This window comes from Parasteatoda tepidariorum, chromosome 2, assembly GCF_043381705.1.
Source record: "Parasteatoda tepidariorum isolate YZ-2023 chromosome 2, CAS_Ptep_4.0, whole genome shotgun sequence".
In the NCBI taxonomy this organism is placed as follows: Eukaryota; Metazoa; Arthropoda; class Arachnida; order Araneae; family Theridiidae; genus Parasteatoda; species Parasteatoda tepidariorum.
In genome coordinates this window covers 22429407-22452917 of record NC_092205.1, presented here as the reverse complement: position 1 = coordinate 22452917, position 23511 = coordinate 22429407, and the positions used below count along the sequence as shown (strand labels likewise).

General features: G+C 30.0%; 1 protein-coding gene across 1 annotated transcript; it reads left to right on the top strand.

Annotated features, from left to right (window-relative positions):
- Positions 1–5: 5 nt before the first annotated feature.
- Positions 6–21674, top strand: LOC107436857 (pre-mRNA processing factor 19). Its single transcript, XM_043048623.2, has 12 exons — positions 6–244; positions 4998–5147; positions 7061–7137; positions 7711–7768; positions 8609–8692; positions 10067–10128; positions 10212–10289; positions 10380–10496; positions 12953–13138; positions 15336–15564; positions 17473–17729; positions 21313–21674. Exons 1-12 carry the CDS (start codon positions 226–228, stop codon positions 21376–21378), a joined length of 1383 nt encoding a protein of 460 aa, XP_042904557.1. The 5' UTR covers positions 6–225; the 3' UTR covers positions 21379–21674.
- Positions 21675–23511: the final 1837 nt, after the last annotated feature.

Genomic DNA, 23511 nt, shown 5'->3' with positions numbered 1-23511 from the left:
TGCCCACAGTAGCAAAAATAAAAAGTCGGAAACGTCGATATTTTTTGAATCGATGCTCATATATGAAGTAAACTGAAGAAATTTTGCCGGTTGTGTGTTTACATCTGCCTTTTTATATTTCAGGTGGTTTTGATTATAAAAAAATAAAATATTTAATTTTGTTTTTAGAAAGAGTAAAGGACATAAGCTGATTGATTTTCTGATTCTTCTGTTCTGAAAATAAGGATGTCTCTCACATGTGCTTGTACGTCTTTAAAATCTATTTACAATTCCTACCTAGTAATTCATTCTGTTTGATTCTCTTTTGGGGAATTAAATTTTCTTAAACAGTTCGTTAACAGTAATAATTCGTTTTTCTTAAATAATTCGTTTCGTTTTTTTTCAGTTTAAGATATAATGTTAACATTATAGAATATAATAACACAACTCTACCATTGCAATTTTTATTCATTAGTTCTATCTACTGTCCAATTTTTATGCTAATACACATTGTATTATGTGTTCGTGAATGATTTTCTATTAATTTATCGGACGAATTTTACACAGTCGATTCCGTTGAGGCCGAGCAACCCTGCTCTTAAAGTCAGGCTGCTTTTTCAATACGAATTGCAGAACAATATGCAAGATAAGTGTTTAAAACTATGTTTTACTAGTAATTTTTTAAATTTTAGCTAGGAAATTGGGTTACCGTTTATTGTTTCTTAATCGCATTAAAAGGAGCGTCTGCTTTGTTCCTATATTTAACAATTAATACAGTGGGTGATCGGTTAACGAACAGATCGGTCAACGAACAAATCGGTTAACGAACACTTTCACGAAAGATTTTTGTGTTCGGATAACGAACACTTTCAGGAAAGATTTTTTGTGTTCGGACAACGAACACATATTCGGATAATGAACAAAACGAATTCTAATGAACACTTCTCGGCCTGAAGAGAAATTAATATTAAACATTTGTTACCCTTTTGCATACAAAATAAGATCACTGAAAGGAGAAATGTTTAAAGCATGCTTAGTATTGATAATTGCTAAATGAAACTTGAATTAACAATGAATTTAAAGGTCATTCAATAATTATTATTATGACTAAAATCAATACACACTTGAATACTACTTCAATTTCAATATGAATATTAATATTTTCTGACAGCTGATAAGTTATGGGCGAGTGGATTTGCTGACATGACGAATAAATTATGCGAATTCTTAATTTATTCAAGCAGTGCAGACTATAAAATATAAAGGTGCCGATGATGCGCTACCGCCGTAAAAATACGTGAAATGTGAGAAACGGACTAAAAATTGTTTTTCATCTCTCCTGAATTATGTTGCTTACCTATTAAACTTCAAAGTTCTATTGAAAAAAAATTCCAATAGAATATTCATACAAATTAGTCGCCATTGGCAACCCTGAATGTGGTAATAACACACGTGCGGGGCTAGTGTGCGCTGAAACTTTGTCAATTGTGTACGCTAGTTGGTTCCTGTTCCTCTAAAATTTTCGTGTGTGCTTTTCTGAACCCCTTATATAAAAGCTGAAATCTGACAATATTATGGGTCCCAAAAAGCATGGAGTGTCAAGGACTGTTCTCACTATAAACACCAAGCGAGAAATGATAGCCAAAGTTGAGAGTGGACAGAAAATGGCTGATGTTGCAAGACAGTATGGCTTGAACAGGTCTACAGCATACACAATATTAGCTAAGAAGGGCCGGGATAGCCTGGTCGGTAGGGCGCTGGGCCCATATCCAAGAGGTCGTGGGTTCGATCCTCGCCGGCCGAAGACTCCCCGTGTAGTAAATGGTGACTGATGCACGTTAAATCTGTCGAGTCTCAAAGTCCTCCATGTTCCCACAACAAATCAATACCTCTGGGGGTACTGATCCAGGAGTTTCCTTGTCTTCTGGATTGGTTCAAAATTACAAGGCTACGGAGTTGAACGTAAGTAGTCGTAAACCCATGAAATTGGGTCGGCTGTTCAACGACGGTTATAAAATAAAATATTAGCTAAGAAGGATATCATCAAGAAGACTCAAACAGCTGAAGGAGTGCCATCCCTGATAAAATGAAGAGGTTGCTTTTAGTTTGGATAAATGAACGGGAAATGAAATGAGATGTAACTAGTATGCCTAACATTCAAGAGAAGGCTGGAGAAATTTTTGAGAAATTGAAAGAACAACCTCCAGGTTCGTCATCCGAGGAGATTGAATTCATGGCTGCCACTGGCTGGTTAAAAAAGTTTAAAAGAAGATCTGGAATTAAGCATGTATTAATGCATGTTGAGTCTGCTAGTGCAGATAAAGAAGCTGCTGAGAAGTACTGTCTCAAATTTCAAGAATTCATTGAAACAGTCGTTCACAACAAATATTTAATTGTGATGAAACTGGTTTGTTTTGGAAGGGCATGCCGAACCGTACCTACATCACGAAAGATGAGAAAAGTGTTCCTGGGCATAAACCTATGAAAGACCGATTGACGTTACTTTTGGGAGCTAACGCTAGTGGTGATATGAAACTTAAACCACTTCTCATTTACCACTCTGAGAATCCCAATTCCATAACTAAGAGCAAACTGCCAGTAATGTGGAGATCGAATCAGAGGGCATGGGTCACGCAATATCTTTTCAAAAAATGGCTATTTAAAGTTTGTGTTGCCGTTTGTCGTAAAGTAAAGTTGTAATGACTTGCCGTTGAAAGCACTGCTGCTATTGGACAATGCACCTGGTCACCCAAAGGATCTTGAAGATAATTTTTTGCAGACTTTCCCTGGCTGACAGTTCAGTTTTTACCTCCGAATACAACTTCGCTGATTCAGCCGATGGATCAGGAGGTTATTGCGGCTTTCAAGAAGTTGTACAATCGCGCGCTGTTTCGTCAGTGTTTTGAAGCAAGCCAATTCTCCTCAACAATGACTTTAAAAAAGTTTCGGAAAGAAAAATTTGACATTCTTGAAGCTATTCGTATCATTCAAAAGGCGTGGTCAGAAGTCACACAGTGCCAGTTGATTTTTGCTTGGCGGAAGCTGTGTCCATCCTACATTCAAAGAGACGGAGGTGATGAGGGAGACACTCCTGAAATTATGGATGAAATTTTGACAACTGCTAGAGATCTGGAATTGGAGGTGAACGAGGATGACATAGAAGAGCTCATAATGGGACATGAAGATGAACTGACGACAGAAGAACTCCAAGAAATTTTGAATGAAGAATACCAAGAAACACAGCGAAATGTGTCTCCTTCTGAACAAGAGGAAGACAAAAGAGGACTAATGCCGACATCTGCCATTAAAGATCTTATGAAAAAAATGGGAGGATGTCTGAGTAATGGTCTTAAAATGGCACCCAAACCAAGCTAATGTCAGTAGGGTTGGGGATCTTTACAACGACAATGCTATGAATTACTTACGGAAAATTCTGAAAAAGAGAGAAAAGCAATCGATATTGGACATGTTCTTCAACATGTCAAGCAAAAAATGAAAAAGACTGATAAATATGCAAGACTATATGCATGTATTATTTTTTTAAAAACTTACTAAGAAATTATACAGTTTTTAAAATTTAATTTTTAGGGTCCCCAGAACGAATTAATCGATTTCACATAGAAGTCTATGGTGAATCGATGATCGGTTAACGAGCAATTCGGATAGCGCACATAGTCTTGGAATGGATTATGTTCGTTAACCGATCACCCACTGTACTCTACTTTTTTAGGCTAATAGATTTTACAGCTTTCATAAGTTATGTTACTTACCTGCCTACTGAAAAGTTATCAATGCTCAATCAACTACTAGTAGCAACCAATTGGAATGTATTTCATTTTAAAGTTAAATACAGGGATTGCACAACCTATTTTTGATTGAGTCAAACAGGGTGCATAGCGTTTTTAAAAAGTGCTTAAAGGTGCTTATTTTTGATTTTAATTTTTTAAAAGCCTTTAAAGGTGCTTTTTTCCATGGGTATTTTTAAAAAATGCTTAATTTTCCCTTTCCCGAAATGTGATTTTCTTCTTTACCATCTGATTTTCGCAACAAATTATGCAAAAAGACATTATCCTATTCAACATTTTCACAATTAATTCAATCCCAATCTATTTTGGCTTACCACCAGTGTATGACAACACGATTTGTTTTACATGTTTGATAAAATACTTGCGAGTCCACGCTTGTGTATACTGAGATGGATTCAGTGATAAAGATTTTTGACACTCGTGTGCAACCCTGCTGCATTTTGCAAGAGATTCCCAATTTCAGACTTTATTTTGCCGGCCTCTGTAATAAAATCAAAAAATCTTTCGAATTTTTCTGATTACGGGGACCAACTAAACATTAAAAAATTTTTTTTCTCTCTATCAGTGATTCGTATTCACGGGATTGAAATTGAAATGTCGAGCAAAAAATGATTACCCAAGAAAACAGAAAATTTCTAAACAAATTCGTTTATTTTAAGAATATTTTACCAACGACATTTTATTAGACAAGGATGAGTATGTTATTTTTACAGTCCATCAATATGTACATAAGTTGAAATGTCAAATTATAAAAAAAAGTTGTCATCCAAAAAACAAAGAATTTGCTTAAATAAAGCTTTCGTACAATATGCAAAAGCAATCTTACAGAAGGGTAGTTGGTAAAATCCATTTCATTAATATTATGTAAAATATACCTAAGCTTTTTACCAAAAATCTCAATGGTAATATCATTCTGTCAGTATTACTTAAAATTTACATATAAAGCGTATTGACTTTACCAATTTCCCAAAATTTTTCATTTAATTTACGTATCTTGCTACATGGGATATTTATCTCTTTAGTATAATGAAACCGTTGTTGAATTATACCATCACTGGAATTTATGCTACTAAAGAAAGGTGACACTGAGATAGGTTTTAGTAAAAAATTTTACCATTTTAAAGGTGTTTTAACAACATTTATTTCATTTCATTTATTTATTTATTTTCATGTTTATTGTTGCTTTAAATAATTTTTGTGTAATTTTTATAGTAAGTAATGAAGTTCCTGAACAGCCTGTTGTGTCTCCTGTTTCTGGTAATATATTTGAGAAGAGGCTTATTGTTAAATATATTCTAGAGAATGGAACAGATCCTATTAATGGAAAAGAATTGACAGAAGATAGTCTTGTTGAAATTAAAAGTAAATTTAATTGTTTTATTATTTCTTTAAATTTTTATCCTGTCATCATTGTTTCAAAAATTGTATTTTTGCTCATTGTATAGTTTCTAATAGTGTGATTTAAATGGAATATTAATTTAAAAAAGTATTGAAAAAAAATTAAATTAGTTTTTAAAAAAATTTTATTTTTAACATCTACCAATTAAAGCTCTGCTAAATCATACAATCAACCCCACTTAACGGAACACCATAGGTTTGAGCCAAATCTATTTAATAAAGGGCGTTATTGGATTAAAAGGAGAGTGCATTATTCAATTCTAAATTTTTGCGATATTTAATCTTTTTAATGGTATTTAATGCATAGTATAGTGTTTTGATTAAATTGAACTAATTTTTTTCTGATTAGACTCAATTTTAGGATCAATAAACAATTATAATTTAAACCGTCTGTGTCAGTATTAAGAAATAAAAATGCCATTTAAATTTTAAAAAAAAAGAATCAATGCTAATGAAAAGCATAATTTAACAAGACTCCCACTGGTCAGGGAGAACAGGGAATACCTAGAAGTGTCTGGGAATTTTATTATAACTTTAGAAAAATAGGGAATAGTCAGGAAAAGTAAAAAATTTTTTACAAAAAACCTGGAAAATTTCTATATTATGCCTGGAAAATAACAAGTCTTAGAATTGTTAGTAACGGTAATCAGTTATTGAGATTCAGGTTAAATAGTTCTAACATCTATTACAATTATTTTATACAATTTCTCTTTTTTGGAGTAACTTTTCCATTCTCATTTTATTGTATCTTTTTGTTTGCGAAATCTAATATTTGACATTCCAGTAAAAGTACTAAAATATTATTTTATTCCTTCTGAAAAATATCTGCATTTGAAGACTGCTTATACTCGTTTAGTTTGTCAATTTATCAAAATTCGACTGTCCCTTTCTGTTTCTAAGACTTTCCATGACTTGAGTATTCCTTTCAAATACTTTGATTTTTTTTTGTATTTTTGAAAATTGAGAAATTCCAAATTGATGTGCTATTTCAGTTGGGGATTTTTTTGAAATTTATTGTTTCCAATATTAATTGCTTTTCTCCTCTGATCAATTAAAATCATTCCTTTTTGCACTCATCTTGCTACAGACTAAAAGCTATTCACTGTGGAGTAAGCAATGATTATTCTACTTGACGAGAATGACACCCAATACACTAGGGTGTTAATATTTTGAAACCTTTTCTTATCAAAGCTAATAGTGCACCAGGAGGAGACCGTAAGTTGTGACTGTAAAACAAATTACTCAGTACCTTTTTTACATTCTAAATGATGTGAGGGTGAAGAACGTCAAAGAGGGGTAAAACCTTTTTAATGTATAATGTATAACTATTTGACTGTATAACTGCCAGTGCGATTTCATTAATTCTTAAACTATTCTCCTAACACCTGTTTAGAGCAACAAAAGAACATTAAGTGATCATCAATTATATTCTTATATTCTTAACTGAAATAAGTAAATTCCATTCTAGCTAGTGAAAAATTTTTTAAAAATAAATTTTTTAAAAATCCATTTTAGTACACTTTCTTTATGCAACTAGAAGTGGGCTAGAAACAACAAATATCCGTTTAAACGGGAAAATATAACAGCAGTTTCATATAAATCATTTGTTTCTATTAAATTTTATTCATATAAGCAGAGTTATTTGATTATCTAATTTGCCATTAAGTGGGGTGACTGTATTAATAATGATTAACATTAATAAAACAAATTATTATACCAAATGTGTTTTTGTTATTTAAGGTGGTTAAATTTATTATTTGTATGCATTTATCTTATAAAAATTGTTTGAGCAATACTAAAGAACAACTCATCAGGGTTACAAATAATAGACTATACATTAGGGTAATATAACCTTTGCAATGTTGTCTCTTTTTCAGCCCCACCTGCTGTAAAACCTCGACCACCCTCAGCTACTAGTATACCAGCTATTCTTAAGACTCTTCAAGATGAATGGGTATGATAACTACTTTGAGAAATAACTCATTGATTTTCTATCCTTAGGGTAACCAATTATGAAATTTAGTTTCAACTGCAAAATTTCTGAAAACTTTCAAAAACTGTGAAAAATGTTCCAATTTGTAATTTTTTTTACTGAATTATTTTGATTGATTTCCTTTCCCCCCCTCAATTTTTGTACGATTTAATATTTTGTTTTTGAAATCTTTAAGCAATCCCTTATTTGTATCACACAAATATATTTGTTTGGTACTTAAATTCTCTCTTTCAACTTTTACAACTCTTTTTTAGGCTGATTGCCAACTCTTTCGACAATTAAATTTAAATATATCATATTTTTATTATTTTAAAATAATATAACTTATGAAATATAAATTATATCTAATATTTTTTTTTGTAAATTTTTAAATTATTATTGGTTGTTTTGTTAGTAATTTTTTCATAACGCTTGCAGTTTTTTTTAAAAACATTTCTCGCAGAAAAATAATTAAAATTGTGTTTTGTATGATTAAAAATGTAAGCAAATGATTTATTTTTAATATATTTTAATTAATTTCATTTTGTATTGTAGGATGCTGTCATGCTTCATAGTTTTACATTGCGACAACAGCTACAAACTGCTCGACAAGGTAAGTAGCTTGAAAATTAAACTAGTTTCTTTCTTTGAGTTTTAAGCTATCATTTTAAATTACTTTGGATTAGTTAAATTAGTTGGATTAGTTACATTTGTTAGATTAGTTACATTTATTGGATTAGTTACTTTGGATTCGATAAATTACCATTATTAAAATCTGCAATCAGTACATTTTTTTAAATCTATTGATAAGAGTATAAAACTGTGCTGTTCTAAACTGTCATAAGATTTGATAATAGGAAAAAAAATAGAGAATTGTAAATTTTTTAAAATAAAATCTGGAAAATTCTATAAAATGCTTACTAAAAAATTAGTTATATTAAATAATTGTAAATCATGCTTAAAATAAATAGTGGTAAACCCTTTAATACCATATTTAATTTATTTTATTTTTACTTAAATCAGAATGTAAGTAAGTGCAAATGACTTCTTACTAAATCTATTATTTTTTTTAAAAGGAAAACAAAAACAAAAAAAACTAGTTTGAAGAAATATTTTTAAATTAATTTTAATCTCTTGCATTTAGTGCCTAGTATGCTGAGGTAGATTATTATTGTTCACTTTTAGTACCATCCATAAGCAAATAGTTTTAATTTATTTCTTATTTACTGTAATAGTTCCGATAAATAGTAATTTTTATAAGATTTAATATGTTACTAATGATAATTTGGGACAGTCCATTCTTGGAGTTTTATATTACCAAGATAAAATCAGCTTTTCTACAAACTGATGTGGTATGCCTGCATATTATTTTAACATTAGTTTTTTAAATAAATTTATTTTTCAAAAATATGTTAGTAAAGCTGTTTTGTTTAATGTTTATCTTGCATTTTAGAATTATCTCATGCTCTGTATCAACATGATGCTGCCTGTCGTGTAATTGCCCGTCTAACTAAGGAAGTAACAGCTGCTAGAGAAGGTAAGATCAATGTAATTTACATCTTGTTTTTATTATTAGACTTCTGCACTAGGGTTATAGGATATGATAATAAGCTGGAATGATTTAGATTTATACTGTAAATCTTATAAAACTTATATATATCTAATATATCCTCACATTTTCTTGTGGTCAACTGTCTGGGAAATTAAGTTTTTGTGTAAAGAAATTATGACTAATAATAGGTTAAGTGTTAATGTTAAGTTTAAAGACAATAGTAGGTCTGAGGGTTATTAAAGATTTGATTAGAAAAAGTACAGTTGGTGTGAAAGTTGTAAAATTTTATTTAATTAGTAGTAATTTCTAGAAAGTTGTAAAAATTATATTATCAATTCTTATTCAGAAAAAGTATTAAAATTAAATTTAAAGGATTTATTATTCTTTGTGTATTTAATAATTAATCCATATTTACTTTTAAATTATTGATATTGTTTAAACTGTTATCCTGATACTTTGATATATATACTTTATTGCACTTTATTATTGTATTTTTTAAGTTGTACAATGTGCAGGTATAATATGTGAATACCTTAATGATGTATCTAATGATAGGATTTGTATTTGCTAGGAATCTTAATATTTTGAGAGCGTAACTTTAAATATGTTTAAGTAGGTAGTGCAAATGATGCTTTAAGTTACAGAATAGATCTCAAAAATTCATTTTCTCTGAGTAAATATGCACTTTTTTTCAATGGACTCTTTGTTCTTGATCCTGGAATTAATGGATATAAATGTGATCTGGAAATTATGATTCTAATAGCTTAAGAAGGAGAGCAATTTAAAGTTTATACCTCTTATCTTATTTTTACTTTTCGTTTCACCATATTTTGGAAACTTTATTTGGGAATCACTTTGTGATGGTCAAATATCGTAAAGAATAAACTAGACATTAAGGTGTCCTAACATTCAACTGTTGACCTAACCAAAATATTTGAACCATATTATATCCCCCTTATTTTGAGGCTCAAGAATACAAATTTGTTAAAAAAAGGTTCATTAATTAGGAGAAAGTGTGTTTTTGCATCTTATAATAATATCTGCACTAATTAATTAGCATATTTATGGTTAGCCCTTCGAACCTTTCAGATTGATCCTAAGGCATGCAATTGATAATCAAATTGCTAGATCAAAAGTTAGAAAGGTGTTTTGTTATTTCGAGCTTTGTACAAAATTTGAAACTTGCAAAATTGTCAATATTTTAGTAATATTTTCAGTGAATATGTTAGGAGTCACTAGTCAATTGGAGCCAGTTTCTAAAAAGATTTTTTTGTGGTTAAATCTTTGCTGCTAAAAAGTTTTGCTATTTAAAGATATGCATTGTTACATGATTATTTATTTATTTGCTTTTTATTTCAGCTTTGGCAACTCTTAAACCTCAAGCTGGTATTGCAGCTGCTCCAGTGGGTGCACAACAGCCGGTATGTCTTTGTTAAATATTGTTATTTTGCATGTAAGTTTATTTATTTAGTGTTTGTTACTAACTCATTCTTTATTCATTCAGCAATATGGTGTGGAAGCAGCTGGTATTGCTGATCAACCAATGGAAGAGGCTGGAATGACACCAGAAGTTATTCAAAAAGTAATATTTCAGTTTTTATTTTGTTTTCTATTTCTTTTTTACAATTTTGTTTAATCTATTTTTAACATGAATAAATATATCTTTTTCTAGCTTCAAGACAAAGCCACACTATTAACTACTGAAAGAAAGAAGCGCGGTAAATCTGTTCCTGAAGATCTTGTGAAGCCAGAACAAATTCGCCAATTTCAGACTCTTGCCTCTCACCCAGTAATAATTTCTTATTTATTTTTTGGATTAGTATTATTCTTGAGTGTTTAAAAATTACAAATGTAAAATACAGGGCCGGGATAGCCTGGTTGGTAGGGCACTGGGCCCTTGTCCAAGAGGTTGTGGGTTAGATCCCCACTAGCCCCCGTGTAGTAAATGGTGACTGATGCATGTTAAATCTGATGCGTCACAAAGATTCAGAAGTATCCTTGTTTTCTGGATTGGGTTCAAAATTACAAGGCTGCGGAGTTGAATGTTAATATTCGTAAGCAAAAGTTTGGGTCGGCTGTTCAAAATGATGGTTATAAAATAAAATAAAATGTAAATACAGATCCGCGAGGGCTCAGGGGATAGAGCGTTTACCTTCGTATGAGGTGAGAAGAGTTCGAATCCCAGCGATGGCTGGTTGATGCAAATCTGCTTCCGGCTTGCACTGACCACAGTGCTGATGTGAAATATCTTCAGTGATAGACAGATCATAGGTTAGAGTCCCTTTTTTGGTCAGGCTAACTGTGGGAGGTTCTCGTCTTCCTCTCCATGTAACGCAAATGCGGGTTAGTTCCAACAAAAAGTCCTCCACAAAGGCAAATTTCTCCCAGTACTTGATCCAGGAGTTCTTCTGGATTGGTTTCAAAATTACAGGGCTACGGAGTTGAACATTAGTAGTCCTAAACCCAAGAATTTGGGTCGGCTGTTCAATGTCGGTAGTATAAAATAAAATGTAAAATACAGACATGAAATTCTTCTTTTGGGTATGTGATATTTTGCTATTTTTTTAAAAAAATCTTTTTCTCTCTTTTGCTAAGTTTTTTCATGTCATTTTAAAATTTTTTTAAGGCTGTTAAAAAATGACCACTATGAAAAAAATCAGAAATATTGAAAAATAATCGTGCACTTTTCATCCAGAAAACCTAATTAAAATAAATTTTTAAATTCTTAGAAGGACAAACTTCACAGGACATGATGAGTGGGAAAAATATTGTCATTGTTAGAAAAACGTGTCTAAACGTCCAATACATATCTATCTATATATATATATGTATATTTACAAAAAAAAATTTTTTTTTCCAAAAAAAAATATATTTTTAGGAGAAACTCAAGCAGCATTTTTGATCTGATAAAATAAAAGACAATTGCTTGACATTTTTTTATTACAAAGAAAATGTCACTTTACAAATTATAATTTATAAATTATTACTATTTCAGTATAATTTGATTTCTACTATTATTAAAACGTGCTAGTTTAGTCAAGAATTGTATAAAATCAATTGTTTTTTTTTCTTTGGTAAAGTTTGAACAAAAAACTTTCTGAAAATAATTTTAAAAAAGTTATTGTATCTAAAAAAAATTTGGGGAAAATTTCAAATCTAAAAAATTATGTTATTGGGAAATATTACGGCCTGAGACTTTTCTGCATTTTGATTTGAATCTTGTGTAATTTAAATCTACATTTAGTTCAATAATACGAATGGTTACAAAATTCAGGGAAATTTTTATAATGTAAGAATGAAAATATTAGGAAATTTTTCTTCTTCTCAGAGTTGTGTGCGAGTGCCAACCTGATAAAGATTGAGGTCCGGTGCTTGCAATTTGAATATTTTAATTATCCTTATATGGGGTCATTCACTAATTTATTTAAATAAAGTTTTATGTTGGGTTAATAGAACTGAGCTTTTCAGTTTGTCAGTTTTCTGATTGAAGTCTTTCATATTTTTAATAATATTTTAACATTGCAGTTTAATCTTATGTTTTGAAAATTTTCTTAGTCTAAGACAATCAAAATATTTTGCAAATGTTATATTTTCTGTCTCGTTCATCTTTTAGTAGTAATCCATTCCTTTTTGTAAAAGTTTGCAAAAACTTGAGGCAGAGTTGGCTTGATTAAAGCGTGATTTAAATTGCTTGATTTAAAAAAAATTTGGTTTAAATCATTTAAAAAAAAATCTTTGATTTAATTAAGTGAAAAATACTTATTAATATAAATTGTAATTATATTTTAAATAGTATATTTATAATTTATTATATGTGGTATTTTTCAACAGTCCGATTTCATTGATATTGTAGATTTTTTCTAGAAAAATAATGAGAGGGTTATGTATGTAAATTGTTACTTGATGTTCATGAAATAAACAGTTGTAAAAGTATTATTTCATTATTATAAATTTACTTGATATGAAATGATTCTAATATTGTACTTCCTCAATCACTATCTTAAATTTTCCACTTCTTCAATTGCTACTTTTAAGTACTGAAATCCTTTTCCTGCAAAGTGGTATCAATTAGATGCTACGTAAAGTGCAATTTTTCAGCTAGAGATTTGTAAAAATTTATGTCTTTTGTGCTTATGTGAAATTTCGTTACAACATAAGGCAGTTTAACTAAAAGTGCTAGCTTTTTGGGTAAGTAATCAGTTCCCCCCTTTTTTTTAAAGTCATGTGATATGCTTTCTGTTTTAGGGCCTTCACAGTGCTAGTGTTCCAGGTATCTTGGCTATGGATGTTTGCCCCACAGACACAAGCAAGATATTGACTGGTGGTAATGATAAGAATGCAGCTATCTTTAATAAAGATACTGAACAAGTGATTACCATTTTGAAGGGTCACACTAAGAAAGTGACATCAGTCATTTTTCATCCAGAAGAGGTAATATATTGTTTGTCATTATTTGAGGACGATACCATGTCAATCAGAATATGACAATAACATTATGAGTTAATATAAATCTGAACAGTAGTTAAATTATATTTATGTTGAGGCCTACTTGTATGGATAGAATATAAAAGTGAAGAGTAAGAAGAATTTTTTGAGAATTAAGTTTGATATGTAAAGTTTTATTTATTCATAATGGTGGGTAAAACATATTTTTTAAACTTCAAAATCCAGATTTAAAATAAATAATGCTGCTAAGTTTTTTCAATGGTGTTGCAAGTTTATCTGTGCTTTTCTTCAGTGACCCAAAGACAAAAAATTTGCGATGTTCCAGCTTCGCTCCCAGATAATAAGCTAAGCTCTAGCACCGGCTCCGCTAAGGCTTCAGCTACGTCAATTTATGAGCACTTTTGAGTTTTTAGTTTTTAATTTGAAATTTATTTTTTATAAAAAGAAAACAAAAGTCATAAGCTCACTCAAAGGATACAAATTTAATTTAATTCACAATTGAGTTATTTTTTCATTCTTAGGAAAAGAATTGAATCTAATAAATCCTTTGTATTTGATCTTAAATCATTATAAATATTTTTGAATGCTGATAATCGTCTTTCTATAGCAATTTGACTGATGGGCAATGCCATAATGGTGTGGCGAGCCTTTTAAATATCTGTAGGATACAATAAAGTTGCTTTAGAAATGAAAAATTTGGAGCTCCATATCTGTCCCAGCCCCTAAGTACTCTCTTGCTTTTATAGATTTTTTTCTGGGTCCTTGCTTTTTCGAATTGAATTTCCACTTTTTTTTATTTTTTATTAAATAGAATAGCATTGGTAATGGTGTGACAAGCCTCTTAAATATCTGTAGGATACAATAAAATTGCTGGAGCATTGGAAAATTTGGAGCTCCATTTCTGTCTGCAGCCCCTAAGTACTCTCTTGCTTTTATAGATCTTTTTCTATGTCCTTGGTTTACCTAAATAAATTTCCACTTTTTCTTTTATTTATTTTTTATTAAATAAAATAGCATTGGAAACTGTTGTGTAAAATAAAAGAATCAGGTGCTTTCCTGATCTCATTTTAAAATAGACAGTTCTGTTGATAAATGTAGCTGTGGCTCTTGGTTGTGTTGTGTGATTTTTAATATGCTGTCAAATTATGGAATTTTATATTCTTTTTTTCATTTATGAAAATCTCAAAATTGTTTAAAAATTTTTTTAGGCTACCTTTAAAATCCATTCTTGCATTGCATGTCAATTATTTTTAAAAAATTGAAAACTGTTGCAATAAATCTTGTGTGAGTTTTGCAGAATTTCCGACTTTCTCAACTTCAATTGAAAATAAGTTTCTAAATTTCATTAGTAAATTTATTCTCTTTAATCATGATTCATATCCTTAGCTTAACAGTTTTTTTGGACATTCAATGTTCACATTTTGTAAATAAAAGGCTTTAAGTATGAAACATGGTGCGTAGCGTTTTTAAAAAGTGCTTAACCGTGCTTATTTTTGATTTCCGTTTTCAAAAGCCCTTAAAGGTGCTTTTTTCATGGGGTGTTTTTAAAAAGTTCTTAATTTTTCCTTTTCGAAAATGAGGTTTTTTCCTTTACCATGTCTATTTTCAGCTGCGTATTATGCGAAAGCGTGGTTTTTACTTTGTTCCATTCAACGTTTTCACAAATCATTTAACCACAATCTATTTCAGCATACCGTCGGTTCGCAACGTATGATAAGCACCCCAATCATGTTACATGTTTGATGAAATACTAGGGAGTCTACATCTGCGTCTACTGAGCAGGGCTCTGTGAGATTCTTGCTCTCTCATCTGCAACTCAGCTTTATTTTCCACCTTCTGAAAGTGAACCGAAAATTCTCGATAATTTTATAATGGCTCATATAATCAAGAAAAGAGTTCATTGTTAGAAACTAGTTATTTTATCATGATCATGTAAAGTCTTTGAAAACTATTTTGCATTTTGATAATGTATATAGTGCTTACAAATATTTTTTGAATGCTTAAAAAGTACTTAAAAAGTTGCTTATTTTTTGTTGAGAAATTTGACTACGCACCCTGTGAAAAGAATACATTTTTTCTCGATAATTTGAGTTGATAGGTATTTCAGACTTTTTATTTTTTCCCCCACTCTCACGTTTCTATATTTTTTCCAACTTTTAAACTGTTTATGTGTTAATTTTAGGACACTGTTATCACAGCATCACCCGATAGCCTTATCAGAATTTGGCATGTTCCAACATCACAGACAGTGCTGGCAATTAAAGCCCATGAAGGTGCTGTTACTGGTTTGAGTCTACATGCTACTGGTGATTACCTTTTGAGTACTTCCACTGATGAACACTGGGCATTTTCTGATCTGCGTACTGGCAGAGTTTTGACTAAAGTTGGCGATACAACGGCAAGTCAGCATTGTAAGTTTTTTCCTTAATTCAGTGTTAATTTCAAGTTATGGTTAGTTATTATTATGAAGCACATATCCCTAACCAGTAGGGAATTTTTCCCTAGAACAGGGGTGATTGTATTCCGGGTGTACCCCTGAATTTCGGGTTTTTCGTATTATTCCTCCAGGTCTGGAAACTAGTAGCCAAGGCAATATTTCTTCCAACAAGTTGTGATTTTTTCGCAGAATTCTGCACATCTCGAGACCATTGATTTACGGATTTCCACGAATCAGAACTTATGATCCGATGAAATTATCACTGCAATTTAACATTTAGAGTAAGAATTAAGTTCTACAATCTAGAATTAAAATTTTTAAACCTTCACTGAATCGCGTTAACGAGATTTTTTCAAACACTGCAATTCTGCAATTATACATTTTTGGTTTGTCCGCTCTTCATAGTTTTTAATGTTTGAAACTATGGCGGAATCCTCTAATATCGAGATTCATATTCACTAAATTTTAATATCTGTTATCGATTTTCATATTTACCTAATTTAAAAGTTATTCATTGTGAATCGTATTCATGTGATTTAATAATCGAACATCGTGATTCATATTCGAGCGAGTTTAAAATCCTACGTCACTATTCCTAGTCACTGGATCAAAAAATTGTGTGCAGCGCAATTCAAAAATCCAATAATGCGATTTGTNATCCTCTAATATCGAGATTCATGTTCACTAAATTTTAATATCTGTTATCGATTTTCATATTTACCTAATTAATAAAAGTTATTCATGTGATTTAATAATCAGACGATTGATATTCGAGCGAGTTTAAAATCCTATTTCGCTATTCCTAGTCACTGCATCTAAAAAATCATGTGCCATTCAAAAATCCAATAATGGATTTGTGTTTTCACATTCTTAAAATCCAATATCGTGATTCATATTCATGCGATTTTTAAATCCAATAATCGCGATTCTTGTAAGAATGTGTCCTTAAATTAGTTACTATAAAATAATTAATTCAATTATAAAAAATTATATTGACTAAGATTAGAATATAAATTGATATCTTATTGAGTTTTTGCACATAAAATTTTCAGGGTTTTTCAGTTTGTGTCACAATCACCCCTGCTAGAAGTAAAATTCACAGTTTTTAGAGGGTAATGAAGTATATTATTATTAAAAAAAAATTGAATTATCACATTCTATTAAAGCTTCTAAAATATTAATGAAAAACAGTTCTTAAAAAGAAATTAATGAGAAATAAATCTTACAAATATAATTTCCCCCAAGTTTTGAAGGGGTTCTAATTATCCTACATGCTTACTGTTGAATCAGAACATTTCTCAGGACTCATTTTTTTAAAAAGTACTATGTTTTTGGTTTTAATTAGTATTGTCTAAATAGGCAACAACAATATTTAATCTTTGTAGTTTTAAAATATGAAACAGAGGACTTTCGAATATAATTTTTTTATATTTATTTCATATATTTGAATATCAATAATTTAAGTAATAATTATTTTTCTGTGCATTTTTAGTTTAAAATATGTTCTATTTAACAGTTTTTTATATCCAAGTACTGACAAATTGTTTTAACTTATATTATTCTTCTGATCAAATACTCAGGCATAGAAACTTAACTTTTTACTGTAGGAATTATGTTTTATTTTATTTAACTATTTTGTTTAGGACCATAAAAAATTATTATTCAATATTTTCTTTTCTTAATTAAGAAGAAAAAATCACTTGAAAGGTATATTATATATCAAGAACAATCCTTTTGAATGTTTGATTATTGAAAAATTGACCTCTGTTAAATGCTTTAATTGGCCAATGGCTAATTCCAAAATCTCTCAATTTTGACCAATGTAATAAAGGGAGGAATGATGGCACTTATTTTTGTCATTTATGTTTTTCATTTCTTATAGCTTTGACTACTGCTCAGTTTCACCCTGATGGATTGATTTTTGGAACTGGAACTTCAGATTCTATTATAAAAATTTGGGATTTAAAGGAGAGAACAAACGTTGCAAACTTCCCTGGTCATTCTGGCCCCATATCTGCAATAGCATTTTCTGAAAATGGTTACTATTTAGCCACATCAGCAGATGATTCTGTTGTCAAACTTTGGGATTTGCGAAAATTGAAAAACTTCAAATCATTGACATTAGATGAAAGCTATGAAGTAAGTTGGTAACAATTTTATGAGATTTATTTCTAAGTGAATAATCCACAGCAATCCTGTCCAAAGANTTACCTTAAACTGTCTGGAATTTATTATTAAAGGGTTGCGCTTGCGTAAAATTTACTATTGTGGAAATTCAGCTTTTTTGCGTTTTGGCTAATCTCATCCCTGAGTTTCAACTCTTTCAATCATTTTGTCTTCTACAATTATTGAAATCTGATTCTTTCATTTATTAATATTTTAATTACTTTTAAATTGGTGCTTGTTGACCCGGAATTAAAAACCCTCCTTCACGGCAGTGGGCTCTGAAGATCATTTATTTTGCAAAGAGATTATCTCATTTGCAGAATATTTCCTACTTGAGATTTTTTTTAAAAAAAAGATGAGCAAATGGAGAAAAAAAAATGTTCGCTGATAAAATTGGGAGTATTTAAAAATTAAATATTAAACAAAAAAGAAAAGATTTCTCCTTCTAAAACTGAAAAATATGTTCAAAGTTCATTTTTCTAATCATTGTTTTGAACACATTTGAATTTTTAAAGATAGTGATCCAGACTTGTCTGTTAATAATTTGTGAAATACCTAGTAATGTACATTTATGAGATTATTCACCACATGCATGGCGAATCAAAACCCGGGCAAAATAGTATTTAATTATTTTTCCTAAACACAAAATAAAGCAATTTTTTTCTAATTTAATGCATGTAAATTGTCTAGTAATTTTCTGCATTGGTGTATAACCTAAAGAAGCAATCCTCAAAGAGAAGAGATATCAGCGAGTAATCTTCACAGCAACAGATTATACTTGTTTAGTGAAGTAGTCTACTTTAATTTATAATTGTAATTCTTTCTTATTTATTGTATGAAATTGTATGGTAATTTTCTGCAGTAGTGTATAACCTGCAGATGCAATCTTCAGTGCATAATCTTTACTGCCAAAGATTACACTGCAGTTCGTTTAGTGCTGTAATTTACTTTTATTTGTAATAAATTTTGATTTTTTTTATTATTTGCATGGAATTACATTGTAAGTTTCTGCATTGGTGTACAACCTGCAGATGCAATCTTTAGAATCAGGGAGGGGAGATTTCAGAAAGTAATCCTCATTACCACAGATCATGCTATGGTTTTTTTAGTACAGTAATCTACTTTTATTCATAATGTAAATATCGTAGATACACAACCCTATTCCACCAGCAGAATTTACATCATATATGCACTAATGGACATTGGCAGAGAAACGGTCAAGCAGAGGACACACAATCATGTATAAGGGGAATTCACTCTAGATGCAAAATATTCATGTATGTGAATTCAGAGATGCAAAAAAAAAAAAAAAAAAACTCGATCAGCTAATTTTTTGTAAAAGTAAATATATTTCAGCGATAAGGTTCTCGCTCTCGTCTCTGAATTCCCATAACATATTTTTCACGCCCTGTGTTTTTTACAATTTTACGGCTGATGAAAGTCATTATACAAGAAACTCGATGTCTGATGCCTAAAAAATAATTTCGACAGATATCGGCAGTGACTTCCTGCTTTTTTTAACATGTATTCCACAGTTTATGAGCAGTTAAATTACATTATTTTCAAAACTAGTTATAGCAGCAGTTTTCAATTGTATTTTGATTTGGCAGCTTAAAATATGTATATAAAATAGCTTTTCTCCATCATATGCATTTTTTTTTGTTACATTGCTTTTGGTTATTATTAAGTTTTTAGGCAAAGTAGAGTATAAAATAATGGAAATTAAAATGATGATGTATGGTATTAGTATTTTTTAAAATTAAAAGTATAGGAGAAACGACTTATTAATATGTAATTACTGAAGATTGATGATTTTAGCTAGATATTAAATTATGAAATTACTGTTTGATTTTAGTTAAATCAGATACTTANAAAATTTTTTGAATGATTTATGGTTTACATACATTTTAATTGACATTAGAATAACATGTCTATGAAATAGCAAATAGGACTTTATGCATTGGTTATTATAATAAAGTGGTTGCTGTATTGAAGGTTGTATTAAAGAGCATGAACTACACATATATATATTTTTCAAATTTTACCTTGAAGCTCCAATTTAATTTATTTAATAGGGTGATTCCATGCCAAATTAAATTGCCTGATCTTTTATTAAATTTATTTTTGGTTCATAAGTAGAGATGTTTAGGCAGAATGCAGGAAAAATACGGAGAAATAAAAAATCATCCATATTTTAGTTTATTTATAGATTTTAAATACCTGTAACTTAAGAAATATTGATTTTTAAAGTTAAAATTTTCCTCCTTAACTGTCATATTTGAAAAAAATATTTTTAAAAATATTTTAATTGTGTTGTATATTTCGTAAAATGCCATTAAAAAATGAGCAAAATGACTATCTGTAAATGATTGTGAATTTTCAAAATTTCAAAAGTGTATAATTAAACAGCAAATGATGTAAAATCTGATATTTGATATTTTTTTATATTAAAGACAAGATTATCAAACATGATGCCAAAATTAATTGGAATCTATTTTTCAGGGGTGAGATTTTTCCGTTTTTTTAGCGGATTTCCGCCTTTTTCGCTTTTGTCTCTCAAATTTTAGCGTTTTTGTCAAAAACTCCGATTCTCTAAAAGTTTCTGTTTTTTTTTTTTATAAATAAATATTCCGCTTTATCTGAAAATTCAGCTGTTGAAATAAAATAATAATATTTATTGCCGATTTTCAGAGATAAATAGAAAATTCAAACTACATAGCTGCCAACCCTTCCTCATATCTACTTATTTTATCTATTTTCTCCACTTTTAGGAACAGATAATAAAATTTTTCCCATCTTTACCTCTTGCTATAGAGTTTGTATTTTTGAAATCCACTCGTCGCTGCACTTAAGTATCAAACATCGAGTTTCCTATTTACATGATTTAAAAGTGGTACTCTGTGATTCTTATTCACGTGATTCCCATATCGTACGTTGCAATTCTTATTTACGAGATTTAAGAATACAATATTGGGATATGTATTTTCGCATTTTTAAAATCTTATGTAGCGATTCGTATTCAAGCGAGTTTAAAATCCGATGTCGCGATTCGCTTTTGCGATTGTAATGTCCAACATCTATTTTCGTATTTACATGTGATTTAAAAATTAGACTTTGGATTCGTATTCACGCCATTTAGAAATTACGCATCGTAATTCGTATTGACGTGATCTAAAAATTACGCATCATGATTTGTATTTTCACATTTTGGAAATCTAATATCAAGTTTCATTCACGTCATTTCAATATCCTCATTTATATTAACGCAATTTTAAAATCCTTTATGCAGCTCTTGTAAAAAGTAAGTTTTTTCTTGAATTAATTACTATAAATGTGGCAGTTTTTCTATCGACAATTATTGCTATATATAGGCATTACAGCATTAGCTATACTGGATGAGAATATGTTACTGATATTTTTGCTATAAATCATGTAAGATTTACTCGCATGAAAATTCAGCTTTTTTCCCTTTTGGCCATTTTCATCCCTGATTTTTATGTAATTACCTAATTTCCTGATATCTTAGTTTAATTATTAATTTATTTTAACTTTACAGGTGAAATCATTATGTTTTGATCAAAGTGGTACATACCTTGCAGTGGCTGGAACAGACATTAGGTAATTTATTTTTTTCTTAATTTTTTTCCTTCACTTGAATTCTAAAAATCTGAGTTTTTACTATTATGTGGTTAAATCAAATTGGATTATTTCAATTTAACTAAGAATTATTTTCAAAGTACAGTTACATACCTGCCAAGTTTCCTGTTTAACAAAGACTCCTGTATTTTATGACTATCTCCTGTTTACCTGTATATTCTCAAATTTCCCCATATTTGTTGAAATTAAGAAAAAAATAATAATTTCATGTTAAAATATCCACTGATGACAAAAGTACTTCTCTTATTCCTGAATTCCTGAGCAGATGGTGCTGTTATCAGTATTGCATTATGCAGGGCTGATTGTGCTCCGGAAAAAATCCGGATTTCCGGATTTTTCGCTAACAGTGATCCGGAAGTTTCCGGAGATCGAAAGTCCAGACGTTTCAAAAAATCATTGATCGCAGAAGTTTCCAAAAATCAAATTTTCAAAGGTGGAACTTAAAAACACAGTTTATTTGTTTGTAAGGGAGAGCCAGATACTTTATAAGCTTATATTCGTGATTAATATTCATTTTTTATCAGTAAATAGTTATTATAAGCATAAACTCAAGAAAGAAAGACATATTTGTACATTTTAATTAATTCTCCAGGTCATCATAGGTATATGTAAATGGTATAGGCATGTGCAAAATTTTAAATATATTTTATGTAAACCAAGAAATATTACGAAAAAGGAGGAAAAAAAAACTTGCTTAAATTTTTTTCAATTTAAACTGTTTTTTTTTTTTTAACTCAAGAAATTTTCCGGAATTTTGACTTGGGCTCACAATCACCCCTGATTATATAAATTTGACGATAGGATAAATTAGACGATATATTATATAAATTTGACGATAGGATAAATTAGACGATATATTATANAATAGTTTAGTTGAGCATTAGGGATATCAGGAAGAAATAGAAGGTTACCTTTTTTCCAGTAAGCCTGTTGATAACTGAAACATTCTCCTCCCCCGTGACCTTATCGTAATCCAGTTTGGTAGGATCCAATCGTGGTCTCCTTCCCCTTCTCCTACCTTCGGGTAATTCCAACAATTCAGTCTAAAAAAAATAAAAAAAAATAGGCATTTTAAAAAATTTTTTTTCGTTTATGAGGCCCTACCAAAATAAGTAAAAACATTTTCAAATATATTTGTTTCAAAGCCTTAGTATAGTTTGTCTATATAAAGGAATCCCATAGCCATTCGTCTGGAGTGGTGGCTGTGACTATGGTTACAAGGTTTAACTATTTAGAGTAGTTGGGTCATTATTTAAGACAGGTTTTGACTCTGCTCGGTGAGAGACAGGGTTTCTGGAAAGAAAGAAGCTCTCCTCTTTGAAATTCACTATTTCCTGTTTCCATAGCATCAGACAGCCCTAGACTTCGTGGCAAGAGGAGTTCTTTCTATAGACAAACTATACAGTGCAGTGCCAAATAACGTCACAGTGAAAATTTTTCTTCTTCAAACAAATAATTTTTTTTTTTTAATATTTTGCCTTTATTTACATTGATAATTGCAATATTCTATTACATTGCAATATTATAATTATTTTCTATTGAAGATGTTTTGTCTTTGATTCTGTAGGTTAATTTAGGGTTTAAAATCCTTGGCAATTTACTGCTTTTTGTATATTTCTTTGACTCTGCTTTTTTCTTTTAAATGTCCAAATCCTGCTCTTTTTTTATTATTCACTTTAGAGGATGGAAACCAAATTTCTCCATTATCATTTATTTTATGATTTATTCCTCCATTTTTGTGATGAATAAATAATTTATTAAGGGCTACTTATTTTTTTTTAATGTATATCACAACTTGCATAAAAATCTAGCTACTCTACTGAATATTCCCTTTTTTTTTATATGTATCTGCTGTTTCGATTCATGTTAATTGATTAGCTCACATATTCTGGATTTCTTCAGTATTGGAATAATGTGCATTTTTTCTTATGCAATTATTAAAGAAACAATTGAATTTCAGGTAGAGATTATAATTTACAACAAATACCCACATTTATCCATTTGAAACTTCATATGGCGGAAATCAGATTCTATAAAACTGAATGAGCTTGAAGTGACTGGCTTTTTTTTTTTTTTAAAGTGTTTTAATTTTTATTAA

Bases quoted from the DNA above. Each gene is read 5' to 3' on its own strand.
- LOC107436857 (XM_043048623.2), top strand. The intron at 5,148-7,060 runs GTAAATTTAATT...TCTCTTTTTCAG, and splicing joins TAGTCTTGTTGAAATTAAAA to CCCCACCTGCTGTAAAACCT. The intron at 7,138-7,710 runs GTATGATAACTA...TTTGTATTGTAG, and splicing joins AGACTCTTCAAGATGAATGG to GATGCTGTCATGCTTCATAG.